At 34.7% G+C, this 20,763-nt stretch overlaps 2 protein-coding genes across 3 annotated transcripts; both read left to right on the top strand.

Moving 5' to 3' along the window:
* Positions 1–1,375: 1,375 nt before the first annotated feature.
* Positions 1,376–7,053, top strand: LOC121774795 (SNF2 domain-containing protein CLASSY 1-like). Of its 2 annotated transcripts, none has more exons than XM_042171651.1 (8): positions 1,376–1,609; positions 1,696–1,753; positions 1,852–1,878; positions 2,294–2,406; positions 2,611–2,864; positions 3,042–4,538; positions 4,643–4,801; positions 4,889–7,053. In XM_042171651.1, the coding sequence occupies exons 4-8, from the start codon at positions 2,358–2,360 to the stop codon at positions 6,845–6,847; spliced, it is 3,918 nt and encodes a 1,305-aa protein (XP_042027585.1). In that variant the 5' UTR covers positions 1,376–1,609; positions 1,696–1,753; positions 1,852–1,878; positions 2,294–2,357; the 3' UTR covers positions 6,848–7,053. The 2 variants fall into 2 exon arrangements, with proteins under 2 accessions (XP_042027585.1, XP_042027584.1); XM_042171650.1 differs by having other exon boundaries at positions 1,377–1,609; positions 2,327–2,406.
* Positions 7,054–13,179: 6,126 nt separating this feature from the next.
* On the top strand, positions 13,180–14,158 carry LOC121774739 (abscisic acid receptor PYL4-like). The gene has a single exon (XM_042171616.1). The coding sequence runs from the start codon at positions 13,308–13,310 to the stop codon at positions 13,944–13,946; it is 639 nt and encodes a 212-aa protein (XP_042027550.1). The 5' UTR covers positions 13,180–13,307; the 3' UTR covers positions 13,947–14,158.
* The last annotated feature ends 6,605 nt before the right edge of the window (positions 14,159–20,763 follow it).

Genomic DNA, 20,763 nt, shown 5'->3' with positions numbered 1-20,763 from the left:
TCGATACGATAACGATATGAATTTCCTTATATCGCGATATATCGTTTTATATCGAATATACGATATATATCGATATTTTCGATATATCGTTTTATATCGAATATACGATATATATCGAATATACGATATATATCGATATTTTCGATATATCGAATTTCGATACGATATATCGAATTTCGGTACGATATATCGTTTATATCGAATATACGATATATATCGAATATACGATATATATCGATATTTTCGATATATCGAATTTCGGTACGATATATCGAAATATCGATACGATAACGATATAGATATCCTCCATATCGAAAGTTCGATATATCGAAATTCGATATATCGAAATTCGATATATCGAAACTTTCGATACGATAACGATATGAAATTCTTTCATATCGATATTTTCGATACGATATACGATACAACGTTTTCGATACGATATATCGTATCGACCCACCCCTAGGTAGCAGTTAGCCGGTTAGTTCCCTCAACGTCAGCTGCATCCCTTACCTACCTACATTTCTTAAAATTCGTGCCCGGTCAAAGAGTGACAATTAATCGGGGACAGAGAGAGTAATTCGATTCATAAATGATCTCGTATTTAAATACAAATTTAATGTTATTTTTCTTCAAAATTCAGATTTTTGACCTGCTTTAAATTGAAATAACTGATCTGAGAGGTAAACAGAAATATGAATTCAAAATCATTATTAATTTTAGATTGCAATATGAGTTAATGTTTTTCAAATTGTATTTAAAACTAAAGAAAATCCAAATTGTATTTATCATAAGTAGTAGGAGTACTAAAAAATTTCAGTTAATGATTTAACATTTGTAAACTCTATTTAATTGAATTTTCTTGATTTCTTCACGAGACATGGTTATACAAATTTGGACTTTCAAATTATTTCTTCTAAAAATCCTATTTGCAGATTACATAATCGAAATCCGAATAATCACCCTTCGTTTTCACATCTACTATAATCATAATTATTTAGGTGTTCGATGTATCGCGTCGTACTGCACCGTCAAAATCAATCAACTATAATCAAAGTTATTTGGATCTTCGAATTGTCGGTGTTGTCGTACTGCACCGACAAACATCAGTCAACTATAATCAAAGTTATTTAGGCCTTCGAGTTGTCGGTGTCGTCGTACTGCATCGACAACTCATACGATTGAAATGGTTCAACCAATCGGACCGGCTCGACTTCACCCTCATGCTTTCAGTGATAGAGTCTACTTGAAAGTGAAAATAAAAGCAATGAAAGCTAAAATAATTGAAACTAACGACGATTCAATAGATTCTTTCACAGACCAAAAGAGTCAATCGAAAAATGGACCCCTCATTGCTCTCTTTCTGAGCGAGGCCATCTCCAGCCGTCCGATCAACCGAATCTCACTCCTCTGCCGCTCGATTCCCAACGCCCTTTACTGCCTCTTTTTCCGGTTCCATGCAGAAAAAGCCAGACATTTTTCACAAACTCCAACAATTTCCCCCTTTCTCTCTCTCCTATTCAATTCACTGCTGTATTCATCATCACACACTTATTTATTGCGATTTCCAGCTACAAGCCTCATTTTCTAGCCTGAATCTGAGCCTCAGGTATGTGAATTTCGATTTTCCTCTTTTGTGTGTGTGATCGAAGTGGAAATTATTTGCTGATTTTTGTGATTCGGCTCTTTTCGCAGTGGTTGGTGAATGATTGGATGGTGATGAATTGCGACTGAGTCGTTATTTCTTAGTTTGGTAATTTTGCCTCTGCTTTTTCTGTGAGTGATGTTTTCAGTGTGTGGATTTCCTTTCCAATGCGGTGATTTGTGTTTTTTTTATTGCGATTTTGTCAGGTTTGTGAGTGAAGAAGAAGGGCTGAGGTATATTTTTTATGTGTAAATTGAGGAATGAGGGATTGTTTTGGCAAATTTAATTGTGTTGTTTGGTTACAGAGTGAATCTATGTTGCAGAATTAAAGAAATAATGGCAGGTTTCTGGTGATTTTTTTTTGTGGTTTTGTATTAAAAAGAGATTTTATATTTGGTGAAGCAGATCTCACATGTCAGATCACTCTATAAAAAGCCAATGCCTATTTTTGAGTAAACAAGTGTGTTTTTCCCAACCCCTTATGAATTCATGCCTTGAAAATCTCACTTGTTGTCTTTCCTACTTTTAATTTTCTGGGAAATGTTGTGTAGAGGTTTTCCAAGGATGGATTTTCATTTATTATTATATTTTTACAGTTTAGAATTGGATTGGCAACTACTGAAATGTTCTATAAAATGACTTGAACAGAGTTTGAGTTTGATGTGCTTTATTTCTCTTTAGCAAAAGGATTCATCCCATTCTATAAGGAATCATGAAGAGGGTGCAGATACATCAGAGCAACCATCCATTTGATCCATATCGTAAGTTGAAAGCCAGTTTATAATGTTCGTTGTTCGTTGTCTTGAACATGGTCACTTACATGCTTCACTCACATCAATTTCATTTTCCTCCATGATTTAGTAAAAGCCGTTTCTAACCTTTTTGTATATCTTCTTTAATATGAATTGGTTATCGAAAATATTTATTGACTTCTAGCTTTTGCTTCATACTTTACCAATTCGTAGCATTTGAGGCCTTTTGGAATGGCTCATGGCAACCTGTGGAGCGCGTCAAGATTAATGGTGGGGCTATCTCGTCACACATTGTCAAAAAAGGAGTGGTCATTGACGAGGATCTTCCAATGTCGCATCTCCGTGTAAGGTCAAAAAGAGCTACTGTCTCTGACTGTATATCCTTCTTAAGGCAAGGAGTTGATGTTTGTGTATTCTCTACATTTCACAATCCTGAAGATTCAGACGATGAGACGAGCGATGAGCCTGTAAGTTTTGACGAATATTCCTTGGATGTGCTGAAGTTTGCCTCTAGTGTCACATTTCTCTTCACATTTTGCATAATTTGAAGTGCCCTGTCATTTTTAGCTATAATTTTCGACACTACATACTAGACCCGCATTTGTCTTTGATTGATTATATCAACCGGTGTTGATGTGGTTTAGGTCTGGGTTGATGCGAAGATAAGATCCATCGAGAGAAAACATGATGGCGCGTCATGTAATTGTGAGTTCAATATCAGTTTCTACCTCGACCAAGGCCCCGATCTTTATCTGTTGAACAAAAAGCTTTGTAAAGCAACAACCATGCTGAAGATCGACCAGATTTCTCTACTTCAAAAGCTCGAACTGAAGCCATTAGAAAGCAATTACTACCGTTGGGGATCCTCTGAGAACTGTTTTTCAGTTCAAAAGTCCAAGCTGTTTAGCGGGATGTTCTGCACCGATCTCTCATGGCTCATTGTTGCATCTATTCTGAAGCAAACGGCTTTTGATGTGAGATCAATTAATAATCATATTGTCTACGAGGTTACAGAATACAATCCCGACAGAGGTCAAACGGATTCTTCGAATCATTCGTATTGTTTGAGTTTCAAGGTGGAAAATGAAGTTTTGACCCCTTTGGTTATGCAAGTTGATCCAACCACCAAGGAGGAAGGTTCCAAAGGATGTGAGCTCGGGATCTTGTGTCCGTACGATCCCACTGAACTGCGGAGATCAACACGTCGAAATGCACAGCCAGATCGTTACTTGGGCTGCGATAACCTTCCAGATTATGAGGTTGAGGTGACTCGTTTAGGAGAGAGCAAGACATATATGAAGGAGTACGATGAGAGCTCATCAGAGGAAGAAGAAGAAGAGTATGATGAGTATCAAAGGGCTCTCTCAGTTCAGGACGACAATGAATTTCAGCAACGCCGTTCGGATGAAAACGGCAGTAGCTCTAGTAAAAGAAAGTCCAAAGATGGCGCTGGAAATGATGTGGATTCAGACGCGCCTAAATGTAAGAGCAGTAAGAAATCAGGCATGTCTAAGTTTGAACGGGCATTAGCTGCTCTCAAAGCAGCTCGATTAGAAGAGCGTTCTATCGTTCCTACAGACGGTTCTGCAGACAATGGCCTCGATAAAAATTTCATGAATTTCAAGGTCCCTGAGGAGAATCAGAAAGATATCGGAGAAATGGTTTCAAAATATTTCTATATGAATGGATTTCAGTCCACACAAAAAAGGAAAACATTGGACTTCATGGATGTTGAGAGTGGAGGAAGGAAGGGTTTAAAAGCCACTCGTCGAAAATACCAAAGAGTGAGCAGCCATACGAATAGTTTGAAGAGGGATTGCTTTTATGTTCGAGAGAGCATCTACGACGTGAGGAGTTTCAGGAAGGGATCTGTAACGGCACAACTATGCCGAGAATTGATCAGAAGATGTATGAGCAATATTGATGCCACTCTAAAAAATGAGCCCGTGCAGCCGCCGGTGGTTGAGCAGTGGAACGAGCACCAGTCGAAGATATCCTCGAATGAGAAGGATCCGGACGAGAAACCTTCTGTGAACAATGATGAAGGAGTGAACAATGAGGAAGGAATATCGGAGATCGATATGTTGTGGAATGAAATGGAAGTTGCTTTGGCATCATGGTACCTTTTTGACAACAATGAGGTATAACTTTTGAATCTTCATGAATTTTGAAATTTTCATGCTTAATATGGTTGAGTTACAAAATGATTTAATTATCGACTTTGTCTCTTTGGAACATTCCACAGGAGTCTCATGTCAAACCCTCTGATGAAATGCAAAACTCTAGCTGGATCGGAGCGAATAATAGGTGTGCACATGATTATCGACTCAATGAGGAAGTCGGAATGGTTTGCCAATTGTGTGGATCAGTGGAGACCGAAATAAAGGATATTTTGCCACCATTTGTGAGTTGGGTTTTTATTTGGTATTTCAATCTTTAATTTTTAGTGAACAAATGAATATTTATCCTCTATTTCTTTTTTGTTCTATAGACTCCAACAGCACACTGCACCCCAGTGAAGGAGCCAAGAACCGGAGACGATGTGGATGCAGAATACAAAAAGAGCGAAAATAAAGATCTCGAGCAGCTCTGCATTCCTGCTCTCTCGACTGCACCTACAATAGGAAACGGGGAAAACAACGTGTGGGCGCTGATCCCAGAACTCAAAGATAAGCTACGGAGCCACCAAACTAGGGCCTTCGAATTTCTTTGGCGGAACATTGCTGGATCATTGATCCCAACACGAATGGAGAAGAAAAAGAACAGACGAGGTGGCTGTGTCATCTCCCACACTCCTGGAGCAGGGAAGACTTTGCTCATCATCGCGTTTCTTGTGAGTTACCTGAAGCTGTTTCCCGGGTCGAGGCCATTAGTCCTAGCTCCAAAAACGACGTTGTACACATGGTACAAAGAGATAATCAAGTGGAAGGTGCCGATACCTGTATACCAAATCCATGGTGGTCAAACATATAAAGGTGAGGTCTTGAAGCAGAGAATGAAGCTCGCACCGGGCCTTCCTCGCAACCAAGACGTCATGCACGTTCTTGACTGCCTTGAGAAGATGCAACAATGGCTTTCACATCCCAGCATCCTGCTCATGGGGTACACCTCGTTCCTCACTCTGACACGGGAAGATTCGCCCTACGCACACAGGAAATACATGGCTCAACTACTCAAGCAGTGCCCTGGAATCATGATCCTCGATGAAGGGCACAATCCGAGGAGCACGAAGTCCAGGCTCAGAAAGGCTCTGATGAAGGTTAATACGAGACTTAGGGTTCTGCTCTCGGGGACATTATTTCAGAACAATTTCGGTGAATATTTCAACACACTTCTCTTAGCAAGGCCGAGCTTCGTGAACGAGGTGCTGAAGGAGCTGGATCCCAAGTATGAGAAGAGAAATAAAGAGAGACTAACGCAGTTTTCGCTGGAAAATAGGGGGCGGAAGCTTCTCATCGATAAAATCTCGAAGAAAATAGACTCCAACAAAGACGGAGAAAGGGAGCAAGCGCTGAAGACATTGAGGAAGCTGACTACTAAGTTCATAGATGCGTATGAGGGAGGCAGCTCGGATGAGCTCCCCGGCCTGCAATGCTACACGTTGCTGATGAAGTCGACGACCCTTCAACAAGAGGTTCTGTTGAAACTTCAGAACCAGAGGCCTGTGTACAAGGGATTCCCTCTCGAGCTCGAGCTTCTGATCACCCTCGGTGCTATCCATCCTTGGTTGATCCGGACGACAGCTTGCTCTGGCCAGTACTTCACCCAGGAGGAACTGGAGGATCTCGAGAAATTCAAGTTCGACATGAGGTCGGGCTCCAAAGTTAGATTCGTTATGAACCTTGTGCCGAGATGCCTGCTCAGGAAAGAGAAGCTGCTGATATTCTGCCACAACATCGCCCCAATCAATCTTTTCCTGCAGATATTCGAGAGGTTCTACGGCTGGCGCAAAGGGCGAGAAGTCCTCGTGCTTCAAGGAGACATCGAGCTCTTCGAGAGAGGGCGAGTCATGGACAAGTTCGAGGAGCCAGGGGGCCCATCAAAAGTCATGCTCGCCTCCATCACAGCTTGTGCTGAAGGCATCAGCTTGACCGCTGCCTCGCGCGTCATCTTGCTCGACTCCGAGTGGAATCCCTCCAAGAGCAAGCAGGCGATTGCCCGAGCATTCCGGCCCGGCCAGAACAAAGTTGTCTACGTGTATCAGCTGCTGGCCAGCGGCACACTAGAGGAGGAGAAGCACAGCAGGACTACTTGGAAGGAGTGGGTTTCGGATATGATTTTCAGCGATGAACACGTCGAGGACCCGTCTCACTGGCAGGCGCCCAAGATCGAGGACGAGCTGCTCCGGGAGATCGTCGAAGAGGACCGCGCGACGCTGTTCCACCGGATCATGAAAAATGAGAAAGCTTCCAATGTCATTAAAGGGAAAGGTATCCTCAAGAAAATGTGATGAATGCTATATCATCATGTTTAGACTGTGACTAATGTATATTATGATCCTTAATTTTATCCTGTTTTCATGAAGAAGTTCATGTGTTTGTCCATTTTCTGGACAAAGAGATGAATAATAATAAAACATTAAGAAAATATGAGATTATGTGATTGAAGACAGGATGAATGAATAATTGATTGAGGGCATTATCATTCTCTAGTAAATTTTGATCTTTCAAGTTTCTTTCTTTAAGCACTTTAGTTAAATTTGTGTTTTGTTCTAACGTTATTTATTTTATTTTATATATTTAGTTTAATATTAATACTTTAAAAATTGCTATTGACACTATTAATTTTATAAGTTATAAAATTAAATTTCAACTTATTATTTTATTTGTTTATTTGAAGTTTTAATCGATCTTTAATTAAAAGTAACTTGTCAAATTAATGACGTAAATAATAATTGAAGGTGTTAATATCCAAATAATATACTATAATATAAAATAAATAACATTACATGTGAACTAAATGAAAATAGTGCTCACAAACTAGTTCATATATAGCATAATAAGCTCACAAACTTAGTTCATATATTAATAATTCTATTCAAATATTTTAATTTATTTTCCCCTTAGTCAGGCTAATTTGCCAGACTGAAGTGATATTTCCAGTATTAATTGAATTTTCCACAAATAATAAAATAAATATCCTCCATACATAGTACTAGTAATTAGATATTATCAATTCACCCTCTTATATGTATGGCTTAAGTTGTTTTGGTGAGTGATGATTGTCGACAGAAATAATTGGAGCTAATTTTTAGTTGAAAGAATAAATAAGTGCTTCGTATAAATCGAGAGTGAAAATTTAATTTTTCCATCTTCCACTACTTGTTAGTAGTTCATAATCATCTTGACAAATTCTAGATTACCATTTTTTGATAGATATTTTAATTTGTTTTTTCCACTATTTCTTTATATTTTTTTATCTTTTTTACTTTGGGAGCAATGGAAAGTTTTAATTTGTTAAAAAGACTTGGCAAGTATGACTAAAAAGTTCTGGGCACGTTTTTATAAATTAAGTTAAGCTTCACTATCAAATAAGTCTACAACAATCCAAAAATCTTTGTCATTATAATTCAAATTAATTCACTGTGTCACTGTGCTTATATAGTAAGAACGGTTCAATATAATGAAAATGAATAGACATATATTTTAAATTTTTCGATTACCGAAATTTTATGGCAGATATATCTCTTTGCTGGATTAAATCCAACACATTAACTTAGATCCCATGAGTTGTGAATTATCCATTTTTTTAATGCAATTAATTTTAATGTGAATATAATGATTTTATATATTAAGTATGGGTCTTCTTTTTTATATATTATTACTATAATCAAATGCGGACCTAAATATAGAAAAAATAAAATAAGATATTTAATATTTAATATTTTGAAATTGTAAAATGCTAAGATATTTAAGGGAGGATCAATGAGTAGCAAATATGAATCTAAATCCGTACAATATTTCTAGAAATCCAAGTGAAAGTACAAAATTATCCCACAACTTATTCTATGAAAAGAATGATCAAATATTTTTTTACATTTTTAACTCTTCATTTTTGGCAAAGCAAACGTCATTGCATACATAAGGGATTAAGGAATATGAATAAGCTAGTGGATGACTTTCTCCTTTGTAAAATGCTTCTCTTTTTTGCAGCTGAATTCGAGATGAATATAAATAAGTTATGATTAAATACTGTTTGAAATTTGTGTCATTAAGTTTCTATATTTTTATTTTTATTTTTATTAAATAGCTACGTCACCTTATATCAGTCCTAGATAAATCTGTTAAGAGACATGAACTTCTTGATATGAAATATTGTAACGATATAAAAATTTTATACAAATAATACTAAACAAACTATAAGATAGGGTTTATCTTGTGTTGTGCTATAGATCATAAAAAAATAATTTAGGGTTTGAGTTATTAATTGATCAAATAAATTTAGAATTGGTCAATACATCAAAATAAACTATACATTAATCTATATTAAACAAACTGTTAGAAAAATAATGAAATTTGGTCAAATTTAGATTTGTCCCACAACTTTAAAAATTCATCAGAAAACCAGGGGGATTGGATTTATTCGCAATTGTTCCACATCGATTTCTTTTTGTGAAATTGTATATAGTATGACAACCGAAAATTCATACGTGGACGTCAGTCGATGAGTTAAGCAATGTCGTCTATTTATATAAAAAAACGAAGTTGCCAACAATATAATACATGTAGGTGATCAGATATTTTCAACGTAGGATAATTGCGAAAAAGTTCCTAAATTTCCACATGTACATCCAAGTATAATTAGAGAGCTCAGATCGAATCAGTATTGATATACCGACCTACACATAATCCATTTTACCCGATTCTTTCCTCTTAAGAAACGCTAGTTTCAAGAATAGGTGATTTCCCTTCTTCGACCCTTAGTGCCCCAACTTGACCACGGATGGTTGTGCATCATGTATTTGACATTTTCATGCCTAACAATTTGAAACGTCTCTCAAACTCTTATCAAATGGAGTTGAAATTAATAACAAGGTGCAACTTGATCAAGAACATGATGTCCATCACCAATAAAGCAACTAGATCCATTGATTTTCTCAAATTTTTAACTACATGTTGTCTCTTTATGAGTCAATCTTTCTAGCAAGAAGATAAACTAGTTGGTACATACGCTCTATATTATAAAAATATTTTATATAATCACATTATTGCTATGTATTTTATATGCATAAAGGGAAATGCATCCTTTGCTACATACAATGTACGGTACACGGGTTTACGAAATTAATAATTAATATATATATATATATATATATATATATATACATGGGCTTGATTAAATTATATGTATGGACTTCAAGATTGTAATCCAAATTTTTAAAAATTAGTGATGAGTTTTGTCATTAAATGGTAGTATTGTATGTATCAAGCTTGAATAAGACCAGATTGTAGAGATATTATCGCACAACTTGCCCAATTTGGTACACTACTAATTAATTTCTCAAGCTGGTCATGCATGTGTTAGCATAAAGCTAACCTCTCTCTAGACTATTGCTTAATATAGTTTGTTAAATTAATATTTGTATTTTGCATAATCCAATTGCTGTTTTTTGTCGTATGTTTTTGGTTTTATTGGATTGAATTTGGGAAGATGATTGGGTGAATAATTTTAAATTACTTACTTTTTGTTAGATTTCAAACTATCCTTAAAATGACGTGAACTCATTTTCGAAACGTTATTTTATACGTAGAAGGACAACTTTAGAATTCCATCTATGGGTTAAATACAATTTTAGTCTAATATGGATTAATACTCTTCGTTCACGAAGATAGTCTCTCTTTCCACTTAGCTATGTTCACCAAAATTAGTCTTATTTAATTTTATTTTTGTAAAAACTTTCTCGCTACTTCTCTCTCTCTCTCTCTCTCTCTCATATTTGACCTATTTTTTTCATATCATACTTTACCAATTAAGCATTAAAAATCGTATTATCCACAATTTTACTTATGTTGATCTATTGTCGTGGCCAACGTTGGGACAATGAGCGATATTTACCTAAATATTTAAAATTAAATTAGCTTAGGGTTTCTTGTTTTTCTCTAATCACCTTTTTAGTTTGATTTGCAGAAAAATATTTATCTAATTAAAAAAGAGAGATGCCGCCTCAGTTTTATACACATAGTTGAGGCCATTTGAATCAATATTTAACCACTTGTATTAATATATATTAATACTGTGTTTATCTATATAATCAATTATCGATTACAAGTATACATTAAAAAAAATAATGTTAGCATGGTATTATATTATTCCATCGTTAAACCCAATTATAAACAAAAAGGAAAATATAATCATGACGACACCATGCAGGAAAATTTAATAAAATTCATAACACAATAGAATTATATTATTTTTATTATGAATATCTTCTTTATTTGAAAATGTGCCTAAATTTTTTTAAGACCAAAGGTAGTTTTACCACCAAACAAACCGTAGGGTTTGAATATAAGAAGACTATCAAGTTGAAGAAAGATCTTTAGACAAAACGCAAACAGCTTGTAAAGCGTGACTACGAATTTATTAAAGATTACAAGTTGATCAAAGTTGGTGGGAATAGACAAGAGAGAAAGTGCTCATAGTAATTGCCAAATTGGGTTATTTAAACTTATGTTAAATATGTAGAAGAAAAGAAAAAATCTACGAAATATATTTGAATTAATTTATTCCAAAACAACAATAGCGACCACAGATAGTACCAATGGTGAGGTCTAAAAAATTGACATAGTTGATGTTATAATTTCAGTATATATATACCACTTGATTAAATAATGATTAACTTCTTAATAGCATCGTTGAGAAGAATTAAATTAAAGCAACAACTACTTTTTCTTATTATTAAAGTAACATTTAATTTTGAAGAAAAAAAGGAAGACAAAAGACACCATCGCCGACGTCCTGTGAAGAGAAAAAATACATATCCATATATAAGAATTAAGAAAAGGACTAATTAAATGCCTTTTAAATTGTATATATAATACTTTATTAAAAAAATATCCAATGTCATTACAAGTTTGATGTTTTGTCTATGATTTTTGTGTATATATTTTACTCGACTTGAAAATTTGGATAAAAAATCTCACATAATATGTGTGGTATATATATTGTGCATCAAATTTGTGTGTTCCAAAATAAATTTACAAAATAATATAGAATGCATGCACATGGCTTATGGAGTAAGTTATAACCGATTATGAGAAAATTAAATCTAGATAATTAGAAGTAGGTGAATTGGTTATATATTCACTATACATAAGTAATTAATGATTTTTAGGGGGCTATAAATCTGACATAATTGTACATTAATCACAAAATTCGAATGACAATGTATTAAATTTCAATTCTTGTTAATTTCCACAAATTCTTGTTTAAATAAGTTAAATCGGAAGCTATTTGTAAAGTTGAAATGCCAACGTGGAAAAAACGATTAACGAAGTAAAAAACATAGTCCATTATAAAAATAACCCATCGTCATCTCATTTCAAACTACCTTTTTCCATTCTCCTTCTTTTAATTACAACAAAAACAAAGACTTTTACTTTAATTCTTGAGTTTCTTGCTTTATGCGTAATTCTTTCTCGATGGGACAAAGTTAAGCATTTTGGGGTTAGTATTGGACGATTTAAAATGATCGCTAGTGCTACTGAAAATTCCCTATCGAAGTCAACAGGAAAAAGAGTATATTAATTCTCTATTTGTCTAATTATAAATGACTTATTATTCGAGGTGGTATGTGAAAATAAGAGAATACTACAGTATGTTTTTATGAAGTGCTATTACATTAGGATGATAAAAAATGGTCATATGTTGAGAGTGAGATACTCATATATGAATTTATTTCCTTCATGTATTTTGATATATACGTCTCAATGAATGATATCGTAAATAGCTCGAATAAAAACTAACATGGTATCCTAGTAGACCCATTCTCGAACCGAAATCCATCGAATGTAACATGATATGTACGATCATATTCAGATATTAAACAAATATGAAAGACTTAAACGTAGCTTATCCACATAAGGAAAGAATATAGTATATCTGAACAAAAATCGATCATGAACCAAAAGACAAAGGAGTGTATGCTGCTAAGCTTAGATTGAGATTAATTTAAATACCTAGTAATTCATTCTTCCTACCATTCATTAGTTTTGAGATAAAATCTCATTATGCTCAATGAGCAGTCTTGTTCTCACATATCAGATATAGTAAATGCATAAGACCGTATATAATTCATGTAAAATCGAACATGGTATCTAAATAACCATGTATCGAACCGGTTGAAAATGATGGCACAAATGATCCTATTTAGACATGCTAAGATTCATATGTAAATCGTCACACATCAAAAATATGAAGTTAAAAAGATATTTTAGCCATATCTAATCAGTAATCCCCATATCATGAGATGAAGGAATATTTGAATAAAATTTCGATTACAAAAAAGAAAAAGAAAAAAAAGTGCAGAGATTACTGCTACTTGCTAGCTTAGGTTGTCTGTTGTCAGAACATCTGTATTACAGTGGAGCTCCCTCCCATACCATCCCCCCACCACCCGAATCCGGCCCCCCCGTACGGCCGTCGGCAGTTATACCCCCAGGGGCATTCTCGTCATTCCACACACGTTATTACAGCCTAATCCTATGGCCACTTTCCACAACAAAAGCACCAACTTGCCCTTCCCACTTGCTCCCATCATACAAACCTCCCATGAATAAAACCCCCCAATTTTTATTACTACAACTTGTCTCCCTCTCTCTTCTCATATCCATCCACCATTTTATATACCACCTCAAATCACTCCTTATCTCCCATCACTTCAATTTCACAAACCCACAAAATAAAAAAAGGAAATGCCCTCTTCTCTCCAAATAATCAAGCCCATGAGCTTCCTACCCCAGAGGTTGTCGAGGGCGCCGAAGGCGCCCTCGCCGCCCCAGGTCTGCCCCGCCGCGGCCGCGGGGGCCTCCCTCCCAGCGGACCTGCTCCGCCACCATACCCACGCGGTGGCCCCCGAGCAGTGCTGCTCCGCGGCGGTGCAGGCCATCGACGCGCCCCTCGAGGCCGTCTGGTCCGTGGTGCGCCGCTTCGACCGGCCACACGAGTACAAGAAATTCCTCAAGAGCTGCCACGTCATCATCGGGGACGGCCGCGCGGTGGGCACCCTCCGGGAGGTGGCCGTGGTGTCCGGCCTCCCGGCCGGGACCAGCACCGAGCGGCTCGAGATCCTCGACGACGAGCGCCACGTCATCGGGTTCAGCGTCGTCGGAGGCGATCACCGCCTCCGGAACTACCGATCCGTCACCACCGTCGCCGCCGCCGGCGGAGGCGGAGGCGGCACGGTGGTGGTGGAGTCGTACGTGGTGGACGTGCCGCCGGGGAATACGGAGGAGGAGACGCGGGCGTTCGTCGACACCATTGTGAAGTGCAATCTGCAGTCTCTCGCGGAGATTTCGCAGAAAAATAATACTTCTTCTGTCCATAAAAAATAGTCGCGATCGGATTTGGTGAGGATGGGATAGTTTTTCTTTGTAGATCGGGGTTCTAATTTTTTTTTCTTTTAAAACTAAATTATATTGGCTGATTAGTTATGGTAATTGGTGTTTTACATCATGTTTATATTTTGGAGATCATTATTTGATGTGTTTTGGTAAGTTACTGTACATATTTTTTATGTTTGAATTAATCAATATCTTATTAGGTATTTGGTTTCTTTTCTAATTTCTTGTGGATTTTAATGAAATAAGTGCATTTAAATAAATAATGTGAATTAGGAATGGTTACCAAATCTATATATTGATTGGGGTATGATTTAGAGAAAATGTGTGTCTGCATGATATGTACGTCCAGTCAGTGCAAGCTGAATTATGAGAAAAATAATTAAACAATGAAACGAGGAATGAAAATAGTAGTAGTATTATTTTTGTGAACACTTTATTAACTATATTATGCTTGCTGCAATTTATTTCTTGTTCGAGTAATGAGTCCATAATTTAATTAACACTAGCAACAATATGAATCTTTACATAACCCAAAAAAATGGAAACATTTAAGCTCTAAAATCATCGAAGCAATGATTTAAATGGATGATTTTATTATGTGAATCCTTTTGAATTTGTAGCAGTTTACACTTTATAACAATGGCATTTTTAGTCCTTGAATACTAATTTCTGTCAAATTGCTGTTCCTTTATTGTGTAATGCTTCCTCCGTCCCATAATAGACGTCATACTTTCTTTTTTAGTTTATCCCACAAAAGATGTCATACTATTTCCTTTTTGAAAAAAGTTCCCTCTCACATTAATATAAATATATTATTTTCTCTTTACAGTTAACACACAAAACAACACTTCCTAAAATCTCGTGTCAGGCCCCAAGTGTGACATCTACTATGGGACGGAGGGAGTACTGTAATTCACTATTAACGGTAAATATATTTAACAGATGATCTATGAAGATATGAAATTTGTATCAAACCTCAGGATATAGTATATTTTAAAAAGTAACATCTTAATACGATCATATTTATATATACAGAGAAAAAAAATTCAGATCTATTTATACTACAAGATTACAACTTACAAGTACATTATCTCTGAATATTGGCTTATGCGGACACACATATAAGAGTGGAGTGACTTAAATCTGTATTAACCTGTTTCTTCTTTTTACTAACTTGATGTTACTGATGACTAAATAATTAGAGGATTAAGAAGGGCATGAATGTCGCTTAAATTGTAAATATATTTGTAATATACACACACACACACACACACACGTAAGAATATAAGGACAATGAAAGCTTCTACCAATTAAATTGTAAATAATAATAATAATAATAATAATAATAATAATAATAATAATAATAATAATAATAATAATAATAATAAGTAGGACTTCCAAATATTTATGCCACGAGCAGTTCTATACTAGGCTTGAAATTAAAATGTAGAGCTTCTAGAAAACACACACATAAACCTATATAAATTATGCGTGACTAAGGTTGTTATAAATCATGTAGGTGGATAAAGTGAAAATATATTTAACTTTCTCATGCATGGATATTTCTACATTGAAATGAAGAGAGAGAAATATATATAAATATATTTCAAGTAGCCAACTTTGTTGGTTGAAATGAGGGAATCAATCAAACAGCTTTAATCCGCCTAATTTGAAATCGAAGCCAACTTGTTGTACAAAGAAATCCCAACTTGTTGTACTAATAATTTCTTTTGGGGTTTTCTTTCTCTTTTCCATGAATTTTCTTTTAATATTTTAATTTTCTCAGATGAAAGGATGTGCAAGTGGCCAAGCAGGCCATTCAATTCATGATTGTCCTCTCTGTATATGCAATTATTAATTTATTGTACTAATAAAACTTTCATATCACTAAATGTTTTATATTATTAATGTAAGCTATATATGCCTTGTGCCCTTGCATGTAAGTTACTACACGAGTAATAGTAACACGATATTAATAAGACAATAAGTGATTCTTGATTTTCTAAAAGTAATTAAGGTATTGTTAGTGGAGAATGAGTTCCACCTCATTAGAGAGAAAGTAGTTACCAAAATTAGAAATTGCATATTATTGTGGGACGAACTAAAAAGAAAATAGTGCTTATCCTTGTAGGACGGAAATAGTATTAAATATTCTAGTCATGGTCGTATTAGGTTTGGTGGATTTAATAAGATTGAATGTTACGAGTGCAGTTTGATTGGATATGTATGGTTCGGTATTTTCTCTCGAGACAATGTCACATAAAATTAATTTCAACTTATTATTGAGCGCTGCACTTCTCCTTGCTGTAGAAGTGTCGAGTCCCATTGAGCTCTACTATACAAAATAGAGGTATTTATGTCTTTTAGATTTATAATTAATAAAATCATTTTATTTATTTATTCTGTATGTAGTGCTATATGTTAAAATAGAGATAGTAAGTTGTAGAATTAGAGCTGATTTTGGATATGTGTAAAGTATGTATGAAAAATAATCTATAATTAAATGGACCAATTATATTTTCAGGCCCAAATAATTAATGGGCTACTAACAGTAAATTTGTGTGAAAGCCCATGTAAAGGGAGCGGCGGTCGTGGTGGTGGAATGGCCACGATGGCGAATGGCTGGAGAACAGAAGAGTTAATTAAATAATGGGGCCAACAAAAATTAATGGGTTTGGTTATTTAGATATTGGGCTTGTTATAATTTCACAAATGGGCCTACTATTGCTTTAATTTTCAAATAATTAGTTATATGGGTTAAATTTTTTAACGATGAGAGCCAATAGAGAGAGAGTCTATTCTAAAAACAAAAATTGTTCATCTTGGTTAAAACAAATCGAAAAAAATGATAATCTTGAATTAGATGGATGAAGTAAATTAAGTTGTGAGATTATTTTAGTAATAGGGGGTTAGCTATGACTAATTTTCCCATGATTATCTATCTTGGATTGAATCTCATGAACCAAACACACTTCATATTTAATTCGGGATACAATCTTACAAACCAAACACCCCCTTAATAGACTAATCACTTATGGCCCGGATGAAATGGTGACGCAGAGGGGATTGATCCTAATAATCCCCAATATACTATTAGCAGCGCATATAAGATATACGTGCAAGACTATACAAGACTTATATAATGATTTTAGTTATCTTTTCATACTAATGTGGATAATCATTTTTGTTTCATTTGCTAACATCCCTCCTAAAACTTAAGTTGAACTTTGAAGTGGTGACTTTTTTTTTCCAATCAGGTTGGACCATCCCTTGGTCGAACTAGACCAAATTGAAATCGATATAATGTTGGACGAGTCATATTTCACTACAAAAAAACAGGCTTTGCCGAGCACCAAGTGCTCGGAAATATAAGGTAAAATGCTCAGAAAATCGGGATATGCGGAGCACTTTCCTAGCACCGAGGTGCTCGGTACTTGCTTCGTCGGAATTTTTATACGAGCACCTTAGAGTGCTCGGACATCCGAGAACCCGATTGGGCTCAAAAAATACCGAGCACATACCCAGGTGCTCGTAATATTCCGAGCACTTACATGATTTTCAGACTTTGGAACATGGCGAGCACATAGTCAGTTGCTCGGAAAATCCAAGCACCTACTTGTGATTGGATGTTGCAAGCACTTTGTGTACGCTCGGAAATTCGCGAGTACATGCATATGCTCGGAATTTTCGAGCTGAAATATTTCCATTTTCCAAGCATATATAAGTGCTCGGAACAGGTTATTTTTTTTTAATATATTGTTTATTATTATTATTATTATTATTATTATTATTATTATTTTTAAATTAATAAAAATCCAAATTAATTAATGAATAAATAACGAAAACAAAATTCAAATAAAATTAAATTGAATAAAATAGTTTTACAATTGCTTTATTATACTATTCCTCCTACAGCATTACGATTTGTTTACCCGAATCCATCTACACTTATGTTAAGCTAATCTGAATCCGCTCGCACTTCTCCAATTTGCAAGTTGTATGAGTTTGCGGCCCCGTTCATCCGATGCTCCTTAAGAAATCTACACAATAGACAAAACATCAACATAGATATAAAAAAAAGGTATATATTCTTGTTGGAATTGAATGCAAACAAAGATGACATACTAAACAGATGGAAGGCAACAGTCACCTATTATCTCCATGCATCATCAACTTGGAGAAACATATGATTTGACACAAACTTATCATCAAAATCAAGAAAAGAAATTAAACTGAAAATCAGTGTAGACTATATCTGACTATAGAAAAGCCAGAAGAACTAGCTCGGGCAACCAGATTTTAACAAGCAAGGGAAGAAGCATCAGGGCACAATGGTTTGAGAAATGGAAAGGGAAAGCTAGCTTCTAGAAGAGATCTAGGCATATGCAAAAATGCTGGTTCAAGAGCTTCTTGGCTAGTTCGAGACATGAAACGGGGACTAGCTCCGTATCCAGGACCTAAAGGTGCATTAGCTCTGTATGAATGAGGAACACTGTCTGTGTATGAAATGAAAAAAACACATTTGGAATTGGAAAATGCACTTGGAAATTATAAAAAATACTTAATAATTATTCAACAACAATAATAATTTAAAACATGTCGATATATTTTATTAGTACATAGAAATATCTCAAAAATTTGCATACATAAAAATTTGTGGATCATTCATCATAAATATTAAAATTTATTTTAAACATATAATATAAACATTTTTAAGCAATAATTCCGACCACAATACATGTGCTTGGAAAATGCCGAGCACCATATACGTGCTCGGATATTATTAAAAAAATATAATTTTTAATTATTTAACAAAAATAATAATTTAAAACATGTCAATATTTTTTATTAGTACATAGAAATATCTCAAAAAATTTGCATACATAAAAATTTGTGGATCATTCACCATAAATATTAAAATTTATTTTAAACATATAATATAAACATTTTTAAGCAATAATTCCGACCACCATACTTGTGTTTGGAAAATGGCGAGCACAATGTATGTGCTCGGAAATTATAAAAAAATATAATTAATAATTATTTAACAACAACAATAATTTAAAACATGTCAGTATTTTTTATTTGTACATAGAAATATCTCGAAAAATTCGCATGTATAAAATTTGCGGATCATTCACCATAGATATTGAAATTTATTTTTGACATACATTGAATAATTACACAAAGTCTTTTTCTGCAGAGCACATTTTGAAAAATATTTATCCTCAATTCGCATGATATACATTGAATAATTATACTAAGTCTTTTTTTTTGCATACATTGAATAATTAAATTCATATTGCGTATTTCCGAGCACAATTAAATGTGCTTGCTATATTTCCGAGCACAATTAAATGTGCTTGCTATTTTGCCGAGCACAATTAGAAGTGCTTGGTATTATCCGAGCAAAGGTAAAGGTGCTCGGTGCTTTTATAGATGATTTAATAGTTGATACGATTGCGTTCGATACCACGACCAATTTTTTAAATGAAACTAATCGTTCTCGCAAAAAATTGAATCAAATAATTGGTTTATAATCCGTATCAGCCGTTCAGACCGGCCACGAGCGGGGGTTTCACTGCGCTATTGCACGCCATTTCAGCATGGCGATTTTTTTATTTCTTTTAATACGTATATTTTTCTATCTTTAAGTATCTCCATTCTTCTTCTTTACTTGTAGTTTTTGAAATCATATTGGCATTTTAATCATTGTTACATATTTTGTGAGCACAACTAAAGGTGCTTGCAATGTTGCCGAGCACAAGTAGAAGTGGTTGGTAATTTCCGAGCACAGTTATAAGTGCTCGCTGGGTTGTCGAGCACAAGTAAAAGTAATCGCTGGTTTGCCGAGCACAAGTAAATATGCTCGGTAGTTTTGCGAGCAAAGGTAAAAGTGCTCGATATTTTTCCGAGCAAAGATAAAAGTGCTCGGTAGTTTCCGAGCACAAGTAAGGTGCTTGGCGAGTGTTGGTCGGGAAATAGTGTTTTTTTTTGTAGTGTTTGGTTATGTCTAGATATACAATTGAATTAGTTAAAGCTTCTATCCACAATGTCATGTTCTAATATCATGTTAGAAGTGAATGACATTTCAATTTAAAATCAATTAATGATAAGTAGAATTGTCTATATAAGTACACTTATATACTCCCTCCGTCCCTGAAAATTTATCACTTATTTCCTTTTTCGACCGTCCCTAAAAATTTGTCACTTTTCACTTTTATCATTTTTCGTAGTGGACCTCATATTCCACTAACTCATTATCACTCACATTTTATTATAAAATTAATATATAAAAGTAAGACCCGCATTCCACTAACTTTTTTAACCCACTTTCTATTACATTTCTTAAAAACCGTACCCGGCCAAATGGTGACGAATTATTAGGGACGGAGGGAGTAGCACGTAGTTTTAGATCTCTTATTATACTAATGTAAAATATTTATTTTAATTCATTTAATAACAATATCTTTCCCATCTCCAAGTATAATAATCTATAAATTCATCCTAAAATTAATTTATGATAAGTAGAATTGAGTTTCTAGTTTTATCTTTACACTAACACATGGAACATTTGTTTGTATATTTGCTGAATAATCAAATCTAAAAAACTGTAGATTTCTTGTTTTAAATCAGATCAATATACTCCCTCCGTCTCAATAAAGTCTCAATAAAGTACAGAGTGTGTTCTTTCTATTTTAGGAAATATTTCATTTTTAACGGACAATCCAAAAATAAAAACGTTTCATTTTTAATGGGACAAGTGAAGTATATTCATATCTAACATACAAATTTCCTTCACTTACAA

This window comes from Salvia splendens, chromosome 17, assembly GCF_004379255.2.
Source record: "Salvia splendens isolate huo1 chromosome 17, SspV2, whole genome shotgun sequence".
Classification (NCBI taxonomy): domain Eukaryota; kingdom Viridiplantae; phylum Streptophyta; class Magnoliopsida; order Lamiales; family Lamiaceae; genus Salvia; species Salvia splendens.
This window is presented reverse-complemented; position numbering and strand designations above follow the sequence as displayed.